The sequence below is a fragment of the Eptatretus burgeri genome, chromosome 5 (genome assembly GCF_056783735.1).
Source record: "Eptatretus burgeri isolate ZD-2024b chromosome 5, Ebu_testis_v1, whole genome shotgun sequence".
In the NCBI taxonomy this organism is placed as follows: domain Eukaryota; kingdom Metazoa; phylum Chordata; class Myxini; order Myxiniformes; family Myxinidae; genus Eptatretus; species Eptatretus burgeri.
Window position 1 is genome coordinate 93,939,078 of NC_140965.1, and position 20,412 is coordinate 93,959,489.

At 38.6% G+C, this 20,412-nt stretch overlaps 1 protein-coding gene across 9 annotated transcripts in view; it reads right to left on the reverse strand.

Moving 5' to 3' along the window:
* Positions 1-3,858: 3,858 nt before the first annotated feature.
* Positions 3,859-20,412, reverse strand: part of LOC147026975 (uncharacterized) — a 32,376-nt gene continuing 15,822 nt past the window's right edge. For 8 of the 9 annotated variants that reach the window (XM_085882928.1, XM_085882925.1, XM_085882931.1 and 5 more), the window contains exons 2-5: positions 15,592-16,840; positions 15,109-15,175; positions 14,005-14,164; positions 3,859-5,447 (exon numbers count right to left, since the gene is read on the reverse strand). In XM_085882928.1, the coding sequence (XP_085739054.1) occupies positions 14,013-14,164; positions 15,109-15,175; positions 15,592-16,464 (1,092 nt within the window). In that variant the 5' untranslated portion in view covers positions 16,465-16,840 and the 3' untranslated portion in view covers positions 3,859-5,447; positions 14,005-14,012. Of the gene's footprint in view, positions 5,448-14,004; positions 14,165-15,108; positions 15,176-15,591; positions 16,841-17,712; positions 18,125-20,412 lie in introns of those variants that run through there. The other variant, XM_085882929.1, reaches the window with a different exon arrangement.

Below are 20,412 nucleotides of genomic sequence, written 5' to 3' on the forward strand. Positions count from 1 at the left end.
GGTCATCGTTTACCATTGTGGTTTTAAATGTCAAATATTGCAGAAATTAAATTAACGGTATGGGTATGCCTGCCTCAATCAAGGGCCAAAATGTCATTAATAAAAGCTATGTCATTTGCAATCTTTCATAACCTTTTCTCAAAAAAGAGATTTCTTTGTTTCAACTGCTGAGTACAAACTGCTGAGTACAAAATGCAGATCTTTTCATTAACCCTGCCACCAAAGGTGGACGGGGGTTATGTTTTCACCCCTGTCTGTCTGCTTGTCTGTGAGCATGATGTCTCAAATAGCTGGGGACGAATTTGGACTAAATTTGGTGGACATGTTGGATGTGTGACAAGGATGAATGATTTCGATTTTGGTGAAAATCTGTATCTGGATCTGGGTATGAGGATTTTTTTTTTAAAAAGTTTTTTTAAGTGATTCTTTACCATTGAGAGATGGGGGCCAAAATTGATATGTGGCATGATATTCCAAAAAGTTGTCGACTAGTTATGACAAAACTAGGTGTATGGGTTCGTTAGGTGACAATAACAAGCCAATTCGATTTTGGTTCAGATCTGGCCTTTCAGTGGGATACAAAACATAAACTGTTCAGCCTGGCGGAGGTATGCCATCTGCGCTCTACCGAGCACCGAGTGCCGTTTCGTTACTTGTTGCAGGAGATGAAACTGGGAAGAACATTTTTTTTTATCGAAAATAACGAAAAAGGTAGAAAGTTTTTGAGTGAGAAAATAAACAGCCTTTTGGTTCACCTGGATTCTTTCTTCACCTGAAGCGATGTAAGGTGAGAAACAGTCGATAATGAATGCACATTTATATCAATACAGATAGGATTCGTGTACAGTAATGACATTTATTTGTGTTACCACAATTTATCACTTCCATCTGCCAAGTCTGTTCTCAAACAGGTATGGATGTCAGTAACAAATAAACTGAGGCAACAGAACAAAGTAGAAAGAGATTCTTGGTCGAGATAAAGCATAGTGCATTTAGCTCACTCCCCTTCTCTGATGTTCTCTGATAATGGAGCTGCCACGACAGGCCATTGCTCAAGAAGGTCATTTGAAAGGGAGACTGTATCTGGCAAATCACTCTTTAAGCCAGTTGGTTTCAGACTGTAAACACAGTAAATAGGCCTCCAATTACTCTGGAATTCCAATTTGATTATCTTGCAACTGCGAAACTTTACCGACTCCTTGTTATTTGATGGTGGGATATGACCATAATCACATTGGATTTTAACCAGCATCCAGCGTTTATGGATTTACATTGTCATATCCACATGTAAAGACACCTCCAAATTGGTGTCTAAATCAGTATTGCTTGCTGAGTGTACCGACATCTTTCTTTAGAAGTCACCCTAAACTAAATCGGATGAGAGTAAAAAAAACGACACAAGATTTAAATAACATCTGAGATATTATTCGATTGACAGTTCCATGATTCCCTTTTGACTATCAACTTGTAAAATTCCTTTATTTTTTAATAAATTTTCGTGTTTTCCATTCATCGAAGCAGAGATGCGTTTGTGAACACACATATAGAGTTGACCTGGGACTTTAAACTGCGGTATTTATAATACAGTTTTAATCCAGGTCTGATACTGTGTCATGGATGGTTTGAGAATGAGCAGTGATTTTCTTTCTTTGGTCGAATCATGCCATCTTGTGGCAAGTATCATGAACATTTTTTTCCCGTGATTTAGTCAAGTTACATTGGCAAAAATGTCAATTTCTTCCCTCATATATAAGTGGCCCTGCATGGAGTGGCCCCCAGTAATGATAATGCCATCAGTAGTTAGATGCTGCATAAGTATGAATGAATGAAGCAACCTGTGAATTAGCCATCTTTACATGCTAAGCAAAAATATTTGCTGATTCTTGTTTCAGAGCAACTATTAAGGAAAATATTTTTTGTAATACCGTGCTATATTTTGTCGTATCTCGGTCGATTTTTATGTTGTCCATTGTTGTTGGTATACCTCGTGTGATTGTGCACTTGGCATACTTATCGAGGCCAAATTCCATTTGGGTGGTGTTGGAGTACCATTTCACTAATTTCAGTTGTTCTGCCATTTTTTTCGTCCTTCGGTGCAAAGAGTTTTAAATCATCCATGTTCAGTTGACGTGTCACCTTTATGGTTTCCATGGACGGTCTTTTATTGGTTGTTCAGGTGTATCCGTGTCTTTGCTCATCAATGAGGTTACTTCATGGATCCAGAGCAAGGCAAAACAAGAGGGGGGGAAAAGCTGTCTCCTTGGGAGATTGTGTGTCATATCTTCACTCCTGGTATTTCGATCTTTCCTTCCGAGTACTGCTGAATTAGTGTGGTATGCCCTCCATGGCTTTCTCAATCAGATCGATTATTTGTGGATTTATCTTGTACATTTGCATGCATTTTATCGTCCATGAATGTGGGATGCTGTGAAAAGCTTTTTTATAGTCTATTCAAGCTGTGGACAATTTGGTTCTTCTCATATTGCAGTGTTCGAGTATGGCCTTGTTTGGGTGTGTGTGTGTGTGTGTGTGTGTGTGTGTGTGTGTGTGTGTGTGTGTGTGTGTGTGTGTGTGTGTGTGTGTGTGTGTGTGTGTGTGTGTGTGTGTGTGTGTGTGTGTGTGTGTGTGTGTGTGTGTGTGTGTGTGTGTGTGTGTGTGTGTGTGTGTGTGTGTGTGTGTGCAGGCCATAACCTTTTTACCATTTGAGTATTTGCCATCAAATTTTCAACGAACCTCTATTTTGAGAATATGAAGAAGACAAATTAATAACAGGGTCAAATATTAAAGGGCATTCACAGTAAGTATAAATATACATTATTAGCCCATCCACTGTGCAGCGTGAGACGGCTGGGTTTTGTATTTGCTTCCGTGTTTCTTCGTTTACCATTGGAGCTTTTGTCATCAAATTTTCAATACATTTTTATTATGATAATATAGAGAAAACTAATGAATAAATTTTACAATTTTTTTACCTTGTGCACGCAAAGCAAAAAGTGGGGTTATGCAATTCATTCACTTTGTCTGTCTGCTTACAGTCGTCAGTTTATTATTGAGCAACAACTTGATTTCAATTGAATGTTATATTTTGAACACGAATCAGAACTCGAACTTGCAGTTTAGCAATACTTTGGCTCTGAATTTGTCAAATTGTATGGAATGTCATCCCGATTGCACATGTGCAGACAGGAGTAAGGTAATTTCCTTAGTCTGTCTGCATGTCTTCCAGTCAAACAAAATGGAAAAAAAATCCAAACAGGAAATCTACTGCTTTTTCTGACATCATAAAAGACACAAACAACAGACACAAATAACTAATTTAATGTGTTAAATAAGGTGGTGTACAAGACAGTGCATCAATGGTGGTACACTTCTGAATTTTTTTTTGACAACCTTAATTTTATTTCAATTGAATTATATACATGAACACTGGAGAACACCAATCACCTTCTTGGCACTTTCAAAAATCTCCAGTTTAGCGGTACTTGGACAAAATATTATGCCATTTTACGTCATCTCAACCAATCAAATTTGCCGCTCACTCTCTCAGTGTTGGGGAATATCGATATTTGGACAAAATGGCAACTTGTAGGAAAAAAAGATCGTCCTCGGAAACACAATGAGCAAGAGTTTAAAAGATCTTTCCAATTTACTTTTTTCTCACAGAATTTCATGGGGGTAAGGTGTTCAATGAACCATCAAGTTTAATTTTTAATTGTTGTTTTGGATAAGTTTAGTTTGAGTACAGAGTGGGTGCAGATGGGCTTTGCATTTTGAGATGCTTTCTAGTTCCCAATGGAATTATAAGGACAAGAGCGTATCTGCATCAGCAGAGAAATAAGGACAGCAAGTTTTTACAAATAATCGTCTCAACTAAACTTTATTAATGGCAATTATTATTCCGATGTCAACACTTGGCTGAGAAAATTGTGAATGTAATTCCAACAAGTTGATGCAATATTTGACTGGAATACAGGATGAATGAAAAATAATGTGTAGATAAAAGTAATTGATTATTCCATCGACTTTATAGAACATACGATGTTGCTTTCGTATAACATGCGTCTGTTAACAAAAACATGTCTTTCATGAGTTATTTGTAGTGAAAACTTTTAAACCAACATTCCAGGTGACTTTTATGTGAATTCTGCACCCTGCCACTCCATTAACTAAGTTATATCCAATTACAGTGGACTCTTGCTAAATTTGAAATTCAACTTGTCAACTCCAATTCAACAATTCAAAGAAGTGGCTGTCTTGACTACTCTTTCCATTTCTAATCCTGGCAATTAAAATAGGCCCTTGGAGTTATTCATTTGACTGCATATAATACAGTACCAAATAGATGTGAGTCGGGAGGAGTCATTCAGTCGCTTTCCAAAGTCCCAACGACAATGGACTATGAACATAAAATTTAACACTAAAATTTAGATAAAAGTATTTGTTTACCTGCAAAAAAAAATGCTGATGGACTCAACGGCGATGGTGATCGAGCAATCGCGTAAAATGGCAATGGATATCCATCTCCAGGGGGGCATAGCAAATAAGGAGGCCTGAACCACACTTCCTTTCAATCAACTGAGTCAGATTTATTGCCATACCGTTGCCATCGCCAAATCGCTTGCCACATTGTATACACAACTCATTACATGTTTTGCACTATACAGCCATATGTAATCTGCTCAAAAAACACTTATCTGGGTCTATAGGCAGGAAGTTTCCATATGACAGCATGCCTGTGTTTTATTGCATGACCAGAATCGATTTAGCAAGGTGGCTGCTCGTGACATCTCATATGGTACTCTGTTTTTCAATGGCAATTAACACCTGGTGCAGTCACACTTTGTGAGCCAATATTGAAAAAAAAAAAAAAAGTATCTTCGATGTCTGATTAACATTGAACTTACTAAAAATGAATTGTGTGAAGGGTCAAGTTCCCTCCAATGCTATCTAGGGACCTGGAGTGCTAATCTAGTTCCTTACCAGATGCTGATCTTGTGCTGTACCACTACCAGAAGCTAATCTAGTGTCCTTTTCACCACGTTACTCCACCTCTTTTCAATATCGACCATCGTAAATGGACATCACTTTCATTTATTCAACAAACAAATGAATAAGTCAAAGAACAGGATAATAATGACCGGGAGGAAAATTTCATGCATTTATTGATTCTCACTTAAGTCTGTAAATTATTTTGAAGCCTTTTCCAAAATACTTCATCAAGTGTACATGGCATGATATTTAATTTTTAGAAAATGAGATTGAATTTTAATGACTTTTTCAGGCATCTTATTTATTGAGAACATTTCATTCAACAAATATGTACATTCATAACAGATAGAAAAGGCTGTTTAACTGATAGATGCAGGATGGAAGTGTGAGATGACGAAATGTCCAGTTATTCGGTGAATCTAATCTGACAATGTTCGCTGTTCAAATCGTGGCAGCAGCTAAGGGGGAGAAAGATGGAAAACAAAAAGCAGCAATAATGGTTAGATATGTTCTTTTCTTTCCTTGCTTGTAATTAATATTCCAAATGAGGTGTACATTGTTTTCTATTACAGAAACCTCTTGTGCTCTCTTACTAAACCTTATATAAATCGATATGAGAATTTAATCAAACAGCATGATAAGTTTCTGGAGGATTAATAGTTGAACGATTTCCTTAAAAAAAAAAAATCAAATGATATTATTTACTGGAATTTCTGTTCCTTACACCAAAGAATGTCTTGCTCCTCACAAACCTGGAATTGCCCCAAACATACCTAAAAAAGATTGTAGATATTCATCCGGTAACCCATTCCTTGTTTTCCTCAAGTTAACCTTTCAGGCCACTCTCCATTGTCTTTTTTTTTCTCATATCATCCTCAAATTTCTCACATTTCTGTGGAACTACATCCAATGCCTGTCATTTCATAAGTAATGCTCCTTCATGACAACTCACAACAATCTCCTGAGATCTTACATTCAACTTGCTACCTTATTTTATTTTATTTTTCAACTTTTGTTGCTCCTGCCCACACTGCCTTCCTTTTGCCATTGTGCTGTTTTGTCTTTTGCCCCTTGTCTACCTATTCCCCTCCACCCTCTTTTTTTTCATTTTTTATATACACAATGTCAAGGCTCATATAAGAGCGAACACACAGAACGTATAACAAGGGGAACAGAAGAGGGAAGCACAAAACAGTGGAGAGCAGAGACATTAAGAGATCTGTGGACGGGAGAGAGATGGGGTGGGATACACAGGGAAAACAAGATGGACACTACAAGGACTTTCAGGAAGGAAAACAGGGAATTTGAAGGAGGTGAGTTTGGGGTGGATTAGCAGGGGTAGAAAAGATCATGGTTTTGAATGGGGGAAGATAAGAGATGATGCTGAACACCTGTTTTGAAAACCTGGAGGGAAGAGTGGGATTGAAGAGAGTGTGGGAGTTTGTTACAAAGGTATGAAAAAAGATGAATGAAAGAATGAACGTGAGCAGTGATTCTTGATTTTGGTAGTTTTCCCAGAAAGGGGTTGCTGGCAGACCTTGAACACCCTGCGGAGATATGGGCGGGACAGTTATCAAACAAAGCAAAGGGTGGGGGGAGGCCAGAGGGGAGCTGGTGGAAGACAGAAAGACTACCGACCTGCCTGCAGTGAGAGAGTGAGAGACCCAAAGACTCAGCCTCATCCTGGGAAATACCAATGATCTTAAATGTCATGGTTTCCACAGCGTGAAGCTGAGAAAGGTGAGAGGTGGGAGCACCAGACCAGAGGGGAGAGCAGTACTCCATCAGGCTGCAGATGAAAGCTTTGTTGTTTATTACCCATCCCTCCGTGCAGCAGGAGATGGGGTTTTGCAATTGAGTGTGTGTGTGTGTGTGTCCAAACTTAGCTTTTTTTTAACAATTTGAGCTTTTGTCATCAAATTTTCAACAAATCTTTATGATGAGAATATGGAGAAAATAATTAAAAATTGGGTCAAAAAGTGAAAATCATAGTAACTATAAATAGCCCTTATTGACCCAGCCACAGCATGTCAAGTGCGAGACGCCCCGTTTTTTTAATTGCTTCCGTGTTTCTTTATGTTTTTTAACATTGAGCTTCAGTGTGTCTGTCCAGGCCATAACATTTTTACTAATTGTACCTTTCTCATCAAATCTTCAAGAAGCCTTTATTAAGAGAAAATGGAGAACACAAATTAATAAAATGTACGTTTATTTAAAACTCATTTTCGTCAAGTTTAGTTCGAGTACAAAGTGGACACTGACGGGCTTTGCATTTTTAGATGCTTTCTAAAAAATTTTGTGTTTCACACAAACGTCATCCAGCTATTTTATGAACCTCGACCTCCATTAAAAACATTTTGGAATTGCCACTGAGAATATTTTTTTAAGTCTTTCTTTTCCCTTCGATTTTATACTGAGGCAAAAACATTGTCCCACTTGTCATCCCTCATTTCAATTCATACATTCTTTAGCCATTATTTAAGGATGATTCCTAGACCTTGGCTTCAGATGTTTCCTTTCATTTTGTTGCAGTATGTAATGTGGCAGGACTCTTTCAGATCTGAACCTGTAGTCACTCGGCTGACCTGAAGGCGAAGCCGCTGTTTGTTGATGAAATGGCTTCCCATAGATATAATGAATCTTGTGGTATTTTAAAAGGTAAAAATGTCGAGGTAACCTGCATTTTCTGCTGCGTGCCACAAACACATTTGCTGATGATGCCCTTCCAATCGGTGAGCTTACCTGCATACATTAGTGAGAAAAAGTTTATCAACACTTTAGAATTTTCTGTATTTCTGCATAAATTTGACCTAAAATGTGATCAGATCTTCATCTAAGTCATAATAATAGATAAAGAGAACCTGATAAAACACATATCACACAAAACAAAATCTATTTTTTCATTTACTTATTGAACAAAGTGATCCAACATTCAACTTCTTTGTCAGAAAAAGTATGTGAACCTCGAGGTTCATCAGCTCAGTTAAGGGGACAATCAGGAGTGAGTTTGGGTGAGAAAAACATAAACTTTGTTCACCACCATCGGAGTCTGGTCTTCACTACACAGGTTTGTGGAAGCGTGTCATGCCGCGATCAAAAGAGATTTCTGAAGACCTCAGAAAAGGAGTCATCGATGCTCATCAGTCTGGAAAGGGTTACAAAACCATATCGAAAGACGTTGGGCTCCACCAATCCACTGTCAGACAGATCGTGTACGATATATTATATATAGTAGTATATATAACGTGTACAAATGAATACAAATATATAGTAGAACGTGTACAAATGAAGAAAATTCAACACCATTGTTACTCTTTCCAGGAGTGGTCGTCCAATGAAAATCATTCCAAGAGCAAGGCGTACAATAATCCAGGTCACAAAGAACCCCAGCATAAAGTGTAAGGATCTGCAGGCCTCTCTTGCATTGGCCAATGTCAGTGTTCATGAGTCCACCATCAGGAAAACACTGAACAAGAATGGTGTGCGTGGGTGGTTAGCAAGGAGGAAACCATTGCTTTCCAAGAAGAACATTGCTGCCCATCCCAAGTTTGCCAAAAACCACCTGGATGGTCCAGAAGGCTATTGGAAGAATTTTCTGTGGACAGATGAATCGAAAGTGAAACTTTTTGGCTTAAATGAGAAATGTTATGTTCGGTGAAAACCAAATACTGTATTCCAACATAAGAACCTCATCCCAACCATGAAGCACGGTGGTGGGAGTATCATGGTTTGGGGCTGCTTTGCTGCCTCAGGACCCAGACAGCTTGCCATCATTGACAGAACCATGAATTCTGGATTGGACCAGAAAATTCTACAGGGAATGTCAGGGCATCCATCCGTGAGCTGAAGCTTAACAGAAAGCAGGTCACGCAGCAAGGCAATGATCCTAAACACACAAGTAAATCCACAACAGAATGGCTGAAGCAGAAGAGATTTTGCATTTTGGAATGGCCAAGTCAAAGTCCATACCTTAACCCAATTGAAATGTTGTGGCAGAACCTGTAGCACACAGTTTGTGCAAGAAAGCCCACAAATATCTCTGAGTTGAAGCGGTTCTGTGTGGAGGAATGGGCCAAAATTCCTCCAAGCTGATGTGCAGGACCGATCAGGAGTTGAAGGAAATGTTTGGTTGAAGTTATTGCTGCTCAAGGGGGTGCCACCAGTTTCAAAATGTAAAGGTTCACATACTTTTGCTGACAAATAAATTGAATGTTGGACCATTTTGCTCAATAAATAAATGAAAAAGTAGATTTCTTCTGCATGATATATGTTTAATCAGGTTCTCGTTATCTACAGTATCATTTGGACTTGGATAAACATTTGATCACATTTTAGGTCAAATTCATACAGAATTAAAGATAATTCTAAAGGGTTCACAAACTTTTTCTCACCACTGAAGGTGTGGAATGTTTTAACATTTTTGTACCAAGTATACCTGCAGTATGACCTACCTTATGAAGAGCTGCAGTGAGTGGCAAATAGGCTTTTTGCAGTCTGCATGGGGCTCATGTTTCTTTTAATTTCATTTTTATCACATCCTTTTGTTAATTTTATAAATCATCATATTTTTAGTCCTGTGCAGTTAAGACAACAGTTTTCACCAACAAATCACAATGAGCCCACATGGAATAGGGGTGCAAACTCAAATGGCATGTAACTTGGCTATCGCGTTAACTCGAGAACATTGATGTGGGACATGCTGTCACAGCCTTTTGAGCTGCGTGCAGGACATTGCGCCTGTGTAGTGCAGGCTGTTGGGATTCAGGACACCAGTGTGTGGTTGTAAGAGCGTGTTGAACACATCCGTTGGTGAGTGTGTGGCAGGTGGGGGGTGGCATGGCTGGTGTGGAGGGTGCGGGTGATTATGGGAGTACTGAGTTTGCTACTGGCATTGGATGTGTAGAGGGGGTGCGTGACAGTCTGGGTGTAATGGATGCAGTAGAGAGTGTGGGTGAAGTTGTGGTGGTGAGCTGTATGCATGGGGGTGTTTCAAATAGGGTGATGCCATTATGGTTGCGGTTGTTGCGGTTGGTATTGCGAGGGCTGCGGGTGCAAGAAGTGATGGGAGTGCTGTGTGTATGCACGAGGCTGGTAATGTGGATGATGGGTGTAGTGCTACATGTGTGTGTGTGTTTGATTGGTAACATAATCAGGTAGCAAAATGCTTCATAGAAGGGGGTGGCCAGATTCACGACAGTTCTTGAGAAATAAATTTGGACCATTTTAGACTAGAAACTGGGGATGAGGTTGGAGTGTTGGGGCAGCAGAGGGTTGTTAATGGAAGGGAAAGATTGAAAGTGTTGTATATGAATGCCAGGAGCTTGAATGGAAAGATGGAAGAGCTGGAAACTTCGATGAATCGCGATAGGTATGATATGGTTGCTGTAAGTGACACGTGGTTTAGTGAAGAATCTAACTGGAGGACAGGAATTCTAGGCTACAGGGTTTGTGTTGGGAAAGAGACATGGGGAGTCGGTGTTGCAATGTGGGTGAAAAAGAGTATTGTGTCGAGAGAAAGGAAAGAGATTAAGAAAGGAATTGATGGAGAGGATTCTATGGGGTTAGAGATTCGAGGTTGGAAGAATAGTAATATACTTGTAGGATGCTTTTACAGGCCTCCTGGTGTGAGGGAAGAGCAAGGAAAGATGGATATGTGAAGACCGCAGAATGCCATGTGATAAGGGAAGAGAATTGATTTTGGGGGATTTTAACTTGCATGGGATAGAGTGGGTCCAGAAACAGAGCAGAGAAGATGAGGATTTTTAGACTGAGTCCAGGATTGCTTTTCAACCCAGTTTGTACAAAAGCCCATGAGGGATGTGCTATGTTGGACGTCTTATTTGGTAACGATTCCATTATGGTGGAGTTGGTGGAAGTCAGGGAGCATCTGCAGACAAGCGATCACAATGCCATAAGTAAAACTCTATTGTTGAGGTATAAAGTTTGAGATAGCGGTGTGAGGCTGCTCTATTTCAGAAAGGCAAACTTTGAGGGTGTGAGAAGTGATTTGGGAGATTGAGATTGGGTGAAGTTAATGAGTGGGCGGTCTGCATTGGAGAAACGGGAAACCTTCAAGGAGCAAATGTGTACGGTGCAGAGTAGATATGTTCCAGTGTTGAGGTGTAAATGTAGAGGCAGGAGAGATATGGATGGTTGAACAGTGAGGTATGCAGTGTAATTAAGGATAATGAGAAGGCATTTATTAAGTACAAAATAACATGATGAGAGTCCGACTCTCATCAATACAGGAAGCAACTAGAGGGGGAGCACTCGGTAGAGTGCAAAACCTCTGCCGCCAATACTGCTGGGTCACTTAAGTGAACCTGATATCCTATTCATTGTAGGTCAAAACGGATCAGACTCTACTGAACCACGATTGAATAAACTAAACTAGATTGACGCACATGTAGAAATGCCAAAAAAAAAAATCGAAATGTTTTTGAAAAAAAAGTTGCAAATTTTTTTTTTCTCCAACAAATTTTTTTGGGGGGAGTTGGAAATCACTTAAAACATGTAGAAATGCAAAAAAAAATTCAAATATTTTTCAAATAAAATCGAATTTTTTTTGAAAAAAAGTTGCAAAAATCTTTTTTTTCTCTAACAAATTTTTTTTTTTTGGTTGGAAATCACTTAAAACATGTAGAAATGCAAAAACAAAAATTCAAATATTTTTTTCAAAATGGCCGCCATAGCGGCCATATTGGACTTTGGACTAAGTCCAAAATCTGATGGCATGATCCTTGGACCATACCTAATCCCCCCACCAAGTTTCGTCGAAATCCGTCAAGGAGTTTTTCCGTAATACTGCTCACAAACAAACAAACAAACAAATAAAAACAATGTCACCCGCAGGGTGACCCGTATCTTGCCAAAAGGTAACCACGTGTGACTTCTTTAAGGTCACACTGAGGTAAACAGAGCTGCTATCCACCAGGAGCGACTCCTTGAGGAATATCTGCCTACGAGAGATTCCGATGAGAATCATTCTACAGAGTAACCATGAAAAATATGCGTTTGCCTCATAACGTCACCAAATGACGTCATCATGTCTCAAGCTTGACATATCTAGAAAGCACTCATCGAGGTGTTCAATTTGAGGTACTACACGATATGGTTCCTAAAACATGAAAATTTGACCTCAGGTGCTAACCATGAAGGTCAAGGCCAATCACCACCAAAAATTAATCAGCTGAGCGCCAGACCATGAACTATATTCCCTTGAAGTTTGAAGACGATCCGATCAAAATTACTCAAAAAATAAGGGTTTCGTCGACTCCCCTGATTTGCAACAGTGACCTTGACCTTTGACCTTGACCTTCAAAATTTTGTGCACTGAAAGGGACCTCTATAGGCCTTTGATATGCGAAGTTACAAAAATTTCCAATGATAACTGTGCTCTGCAGAATTTTTTATCCGTGATTACAGACAAACAAAAAAAAAAATAAAATAAAAAAAAACGTACAAGCTGACTTACATATCTTTCAAAAACTTCATTTTGGCAAGATAACTAGCCAGAATTTCGTTCATAGAACGAAAAATCTTGCCGAACCGAAGCACGTGAAGCACAAACTGAAACAAATACTTGTGACACATTGATCAGAATCTATCGCTTGGCCTATAGAGACTTGTGGAAAGAGTCTATTGATAATGATCTAAAGATAATCTTAAGATTGAAAACTACCAATAATATATGGATGCTAGAGAACGTTCTGTTATCGCAGGAAGCATTTTTGGTTCCTTGACAAACTACAGATCTGGAAAGTGCTCATCAAGGGCTTTCATATGAGAATTACACGATATGGTACCTAAGATTTGAAAAATTGACCTTGGGGTCAAAACATTTCGACCTCAGGCGCTAACCATGAAGGTCAAGGCCGATCTCCACCAAAAACTTATCAGCTGAGCGCTAAACCATATGCTACATTCCTACAAAGTTTTGAGAAGATTCGATCAAAATTACTCCCAAAATTAGGGTTTCGTTGAACTCCATGATTTACCACAAAGTGACCTTGACCTTTGACCTTGACCTTGACCATTATGTGTACTGAAGGGTATTCCAATAATACTATGATATGTGTAACCACAAGAGATTTCAATGAGAATTGCGCTCTACAGAGTGATTTAAAGGCGAAAAATAGGCGACGACAAACACTTTTATGAAACAAAGTGACAAATAAACAAACAAATAAATAAATAAACAAACAAACTAACTTACCGACCGATACAATCTTGCCGAAAATTTCGGCAAGATTAACAAACAAACAAACAAACAAACAAACAAAAAAAAAAACATACAAGCTGACTAACATATCTTGCAAAAACTTCGTTTTGGCAAGATAACAAACAGACAGGGGTGAAAACAGTAACCTCCGTCCATCTTCGATGGCGGAGGTTAACGAAGACTAGTTAAGAAAATAACTCGACAGAACAAGGGAGAATATGAAAAGTACATAGCCAATAATATTAAACATTACAGCAAGACATTCTTTAAGTATATAAGCTGTAAGGAAAGGGCAACGAAGAGTGTGGGCCCATTGGGGAAGAGAACACAGGATAATTTGGTGGATGATGAAGGTTTTGATGGCAGGCTTATTACATCGTTTTTTTTTTTTGCGTCCAAATTTACATGGGAACCGTCATGGGACTTCCAATCAAGACTGAACAGTCACAGTGGATCACCTCTTGCGGACCAAGGCAGCATTACATTGCGCAACATCCTATAATCGTTAGTTTCACCTTGAATGTCAGAAAATGGTTTGTGATAATTTCCCCTTCCATTAGCCCCACACCTGTGTTGCATTGTGCATGATGTGCAGAGGTCTAACTTAAGAAGATATACATTGGTTTTGTATTGCTTCCTTCACTGTTCATAGGTCAAAGCAGAATAAAAGAAGGCAACAACAAGAAACGGTTCGACGAAACAGAGATATTTATGGGATTCAGCGACAAAAAGATTTGTGCTTATCTCAGTTATTCGTAATGGAAAGGAAATTGTCAGAAAATCTCAAAACTCACTCAGATTCTCACTTGTTCTTCATCCTCTTCATTTGTTTTTTTATAGCCTTCGAGCCAGGGATGTTTCCTTTTATCCATCCTCCGTGGATATAAATGCAGTTATTATAATCTGGGAACATGTTGTCCTCCTCTCCAGCAGCCATAAAGATGACTCCTTTCCCTGCACACCAACAGAATGAAGAATCTGCACAACGATCTGCACATCGTCTTTCTTTACAACCTCATCTAACTTTTCTTCCATTATAATTGTTCTTCAAAGTCAAATGCATCAACTAACAACATCAGTCTCTTTTCTGAAGTCTAACCTATTTTTGGCCATCATCATTCATTCAAAGCCAACCCTTTTTTGCCTGTTTATAAACGATACTTTACAACATAATTGAGTCAAGCCCTTCCCTCAGATCTTGCTTTTCTAACACCATTACTGCCCTGCAGGCAAACTTTATAAGTGTTTCATTCCGCAGCAACTTTTTGTCATATTCCATGTTTGTTCATTAACATCAGCAGATTTCCTTATTCTCAGTCAATGGCTGGACTAACAGGATGGCCTTGGCCCTAGAGGTACACACACTCCCCTCTAAGCTGTCTAGCCTGAGTTTGAATCCCAACCCAGCTATAAACTGTCATCCTGGTATATCACAGGCAGGGCGAGGCAACAATGTGTGTGCCATCCCTCAGATGGACATTAAATGGGAATCCCGTCTGCCAGCATTCGTTGGTGTACGTTAAAGATCCCATGGTGTCATTCGGAAGAGTAAGTAAGCTATCGCCAGCACCACGTCCAAATTCCAAATTCCTGCATGAGCCAGCAGAGGGTATTGCATCAGTGGCACAGCCACATCCTTAGCCAATGATGCTACCCCACAGCCTTGTGCCACATATGAATGAAGAAGAAGAAGAAGAAGAAGAAGAAGAAGAAGAAGAAGAAGAAGAAGAAGAAGAAGAAGAAGAAGAAGAAGAAGAAGAAGAAGAAGAAGAAGAAGAAGAAGAAGAAGAAGAAATCACTGGCTGGGGGTCAAATGCAAGACCAAACAGTCATTGATCAATGGGAAAGGTTCACCAAAAATATTATGTCATATACCTGAGAACAAGGTTGTAGCTTACCTTGTGATTTGTGGGACTGGTTCACTTTGGACGGTGGTGGAGTTGGTAGGCCTTTCCTCATGGGAACCTTCACAAACAAATGTTCAAAAGAGTTACGATACATAAACAAAAATAAATCATTAAAAAAAAAGACCTTTGCAAAGAAATGACCAAAGAGAGCTATGACCGAAGAGTCGATATCTTCATAAGCTTGAAAATGTATTTGGTAAAGTTCAATGATGTCAGTCAGGGAACTAAGAAACCGTTTCCAAAACGATTTAACCCAAGAGATAGGTGTCAAAGTCTTTTTGTATTTCTACGGAACCCAAATTTTGTTTGCAGTATTTGTTGTACATCCTTTTGTTCCTCAAGATAATGAATAAACAGGCACATGTCACAGTCAAATCCAAGAGGTTTGTTGATCCTTATCAGGTCTTGGCTGTGATTGGTAATGGCTGCGATTGTGTCGAACATGTGGAACCAAAAATAATGGGAAGTCCTTACCTTCTTCAACTCCTCAAAAAGCTGGTACTTCTCTTGCTGCAGTTCTTCCCCTTTCCACTGCGGTTCATCTTTCTCTTTCTGTCGCAGTTTGTGTTGCCCTTGGTACCACGGCTGCTGAGGTTGTTCTTTCCAAGTTCCATGACTGCCATCATTGAACCTCAGATCTTTTTGACCGTTATGTCGTGATAGCTCTTTCCCTTTCCACTTCGCTGCCTCATGTTCTTTTCGCTGCAGCTCCAGTCGTTCTTTTTGGCGAAGCTTTTCTTGATTTTTGCACCATGATTCCTCGTGCTTTATGTGTTGTATTACCTTTTGCTGCTTCCAACGCATTGTCTCTTGCTGTTCCCGTCGCAATACTTCTTGCCGTTCCCATTGTAGTGCCTCGTACTTTTTCCAAGCCAGTACCTGTTGTTTCTTCCAGCAGAGATCCCTTTGCTCTTTCCTCTGAAGTGCTTCTTGCTCTTTTTGCCACAAAATCTGGAAATCTTTCTGCCACAGTTCCTGCTGCTTTTTGAACCACAGCATCTCTTCCTTTGTCTCCCAGAGGTCCTCTTTCTCCCACAGTGCTTCTTCCTCCCTTAGCTCTATTGCCTCTATCTGTTTAAGCAACAATTCCTTTTCCTCTTTTCCCCACTGGTCCTCCTCCTTTTTCTCCCACAGTGCTGCTTCCTTCTTCAACTCCATTGCCTCTTTCTGTTTAAGCAACAATGCCTGATCTTCCTTTGTCTCCCAGAGGTCCTCTTTCTCCCACAGTGCTTCTTCCTCCCTCAGCTCTATTGCCTCTATCTGTTTAAGCAACAATTCCTTTTCCTCTTTTTCCCACTGGTCCTCCTCCTTCTTCTCCCACAGTGCTGCTTCCTTCTTCAACTCCATTGCCTCTTTCTGTTTATGCTAGGGTGCCTCTTTTTATTTTTTGTGTTTGGCTTCTTCCTCTTTCTGCCACATAACCTCTTCCTACTGCTTTAGTTTCTTGTGTGGTGTCTTCCTCTTTTCCTGTTTGAGTCGCAGTCTCCTTTTCTTTTTTCTGCTGCTCCTTGTTTTTGTTTTTTGTATATGTCCTGCTTTTTCCTCTGACTGTAGTTGCAGCTCTTTCACCTCTTTCGCATGCGGTGACTCTTCCTCTTTCCACCAGATTTCTTCTCTTGACTTTGCGCCACAACTCCTGCTCATGTCACTGAACACCCTTCCGCTGAGACTTTACCTTTCTATGTCCAAATACGTTTATTTCTGTTGACAACAAAATCTCCAACTGCATAGAAACACAAAACACAATTCGATTATTGGTACATTACGCTGATGATATCTGTAATTATGCATCTTGCGGAGAGGCACCAAAATATATAATAATTGGGAGACATTTAGAGAAGGTACAGTATGTTTCATTATTTAAAATCAAAATAAGTCTGCAAAATCAAAATTCAAAAAATGTCAACACAAAGTTTAAATATGGCAATGTCCAAAGGAGTGATTTAATCTCCACTTCAAAGATAAGCCAGGAAAATTTATTCGGTTCATTAGAATAATGTTAGGTACTTGGATGTAAATGAAGCTCCATAGGTCATATTTGAAATAAGGCTTGAAAGCAAAATGTGCATTGATGAAGTTTAAAAAAGATGTACACATACACACACACACACACACACACACACACACACACACACACACACACACACACACACACACACACACACACACACACACACCAATCACGGCTGGTGAACTTTGGGACAAGTGTGTTGTGGGAGAAAACAACGTACATGCAACACATATAATAATATTTTCATACCGATTCTGACTTAACATCGACATCACTGTGATTAATATGACTTTATGTTTTGTTAAGCTATTTACAGTATATTCACATGTGGCTCATTAAAATATTGATTTTGGTTTGTTTATTCAATGTGTAATTCAATCAGAAAAAATATACCAGCACCACCAGCACTTGCTGCAAGGGTCCTGAAGAACAGGGAGTGCCGAGCACACATCACACTGTTTATCTATCAATTACACAGCTAATAACATTCATTTTACAAAGGGGTGGGCTGGCAATTTGCCAATAAAAAGCTTCTAAGGCCATGTAGGCTGCCTGATGCTGTGGTTACCAGTGTGGCAGCTGACCTGGCTTTACGCAGTGGATGGTTCTATGTTTGTCAGAGACCACAACTGAAACAGAAATGAGAATATGTATACTAGCGTGGATCGGCTCGCTACACTCGCGTCACCGCATGTCACAAAAGTGAGACAAACACCACCACATTATTAAAAACACCTCATCGCCACATCATTACACTCATGTGCAGCCTTGTGGTTACTAGTTGCATCATTGGTTAGGGATGCCGCTATGCTGCTGATGCAGTTCCCTTATTACCAGTGCACTGGTGCTCATTTTGCCAACCTCAGAATGATGACAGGCTGAGTCAACCCTACCTGGCGTTAACTCAGTGGCCGACGCGGATTACAACTCAGGACCCTGGGACCCCAAGCCAGCCACCCTAACCATTAAGTCAACACCAGGATTACTGCCATATCATCAAAAACACCTCACCTCCACGTAATACAAAACAGCTCCCGCTATGCAATTCAAAACACCTCACCATGCATCACTATGTAGACAGACTTGTTTTAACTGAGGATAAGTACATGAGTTGCCATGTTGTCATGATTTACACCAATTAGAATTGAAATATTTACTTGCAAATTCATTTGTAATATTCATGATATTACATTTTTATAAGCAATTGAAGTTGAAGATTCTAATTTTTTTTTAAACCAATTCTAAAAATTTCTAAAAACTACCCTGAGAACATACACATGGGAGAGCTCGGTGCAGCCTGGAAGTTCAGTACGATTTCACAAAAGTTTGAGGGAGTAGTTTATTGACAACATAGGACAGGACAGACAGGACATGTACAATTGTTTTTAAAGGCCCTTCTTGCTAAACAGTTGCATATATGTAACATATTATATGTATTCAACTATACATCATATTATATGTGTCGTATTAAACATATTATACACACATATTGATAGGTGATCATACACATATTATACACACATTATACACACATATATTGATATGGGATCATATACATGTTATACATATTATACATATTATTAACACACACATATTGAAATGTGATAATACACATGTTATACATGACATTATACATATTACATATATATATATATATATATATATATATATATATATATATATATATATATACATATTGATATGTAATCATACACATATTATACACACATATTGATATGTGATAATACACATGTTATACATATTATACATATTAATTACACACATATTGAAATGTGATAATACACATGTTATACATGGCATCTTATATATTATTTCCGAGTTTGTGGTTTCGTGTCGCGCTATCTTCGACTTTGTTCTGCGCTCGAGTGACGTGATATTCGGCTTACATTATCTCAAAGACCATATGAGGTGCATGGTACAAAAAAAAAGTAAATAAAATGGTTCTGAAACAGTGAAATCGTATTCCACTTACTGCATTAAAGTAAAATTACTACTGATACTCTGCATCAGTTCCTTTCTCAAACACACCCACCCCAACATGTCACGCAGAGCGCGGGTTATGCGAGTTATACATATTATACACACATATATTGATATGTGATCATACACATGTTTTTGATATTAATTACACACATATTGAAATGCGATAATACACATGTTATACATGACATTATATATATATATATATATACATACATATATACATACACACATATTGATATGTGATCATACACATATTATAGACACACATATTGATATGTGATCATACACTTGTTATACATATTATACATATTAATTACACACATATTGATATGTGATCATACACATGTTATACATATTATACATATTAATTACACACATATTGATATGTGATCATACACATGTTATACATATTATATATATTAATTACACACATATTGAAATGTGATAATACACATGTTATACATGGCATTATACATATTATAAACACATATTAATATGTGATCATACACATTATATACACACATATTGATATGTGTTCATACACATATTATACACACACATATTGATATGTGATCATACACATATTATACATATTATACCTATTAATTGCACACATATTGATATGTGATCATACACATATTATACACACATATTATACACACACATATTGATATGTGATCATACACATATTATACACACACATATTGATATGTGATCATACACATGTTATACTTATTATACATATTAATTAGACACATATTGAAATGTGATAATACACATGTTATACATGACATTATACACATTATATATACACATATTGATATGTGATCATACACATATTATACACACATATTATACACACACATATTATACACACACATATTGACAAGCCGGTAGGCGACGAGGGATCCGCTAGGATCGAAGCGCTGGATACGATGCTTTTCATTCTGACTGATCCACCGACGAAGATTCATTGCCAAGACGTATTAGTTCACATACAATTGTTCCTCTGCCTGGCAAGATTTTTCCTATTGTGTATTTTACAAACTGGCACTCCTCAGAGTGGAGATGAAGGAAAGTGTAAATGACAAAAAATGTTCTACCAACCATGTTCTAACACCAGGCCAAGACGCTTTCGTTTACGTCTAACCGTTTCGCCTTGATGATATTAATTTATAAGGGATATCTAGCGAATCCCAATATTGCCTCAAGAGGAGTTGAATTCGAGATGCAGTTGATGTTCAGATCACATGTTATCCAAATTCATTGAATCATCAAAC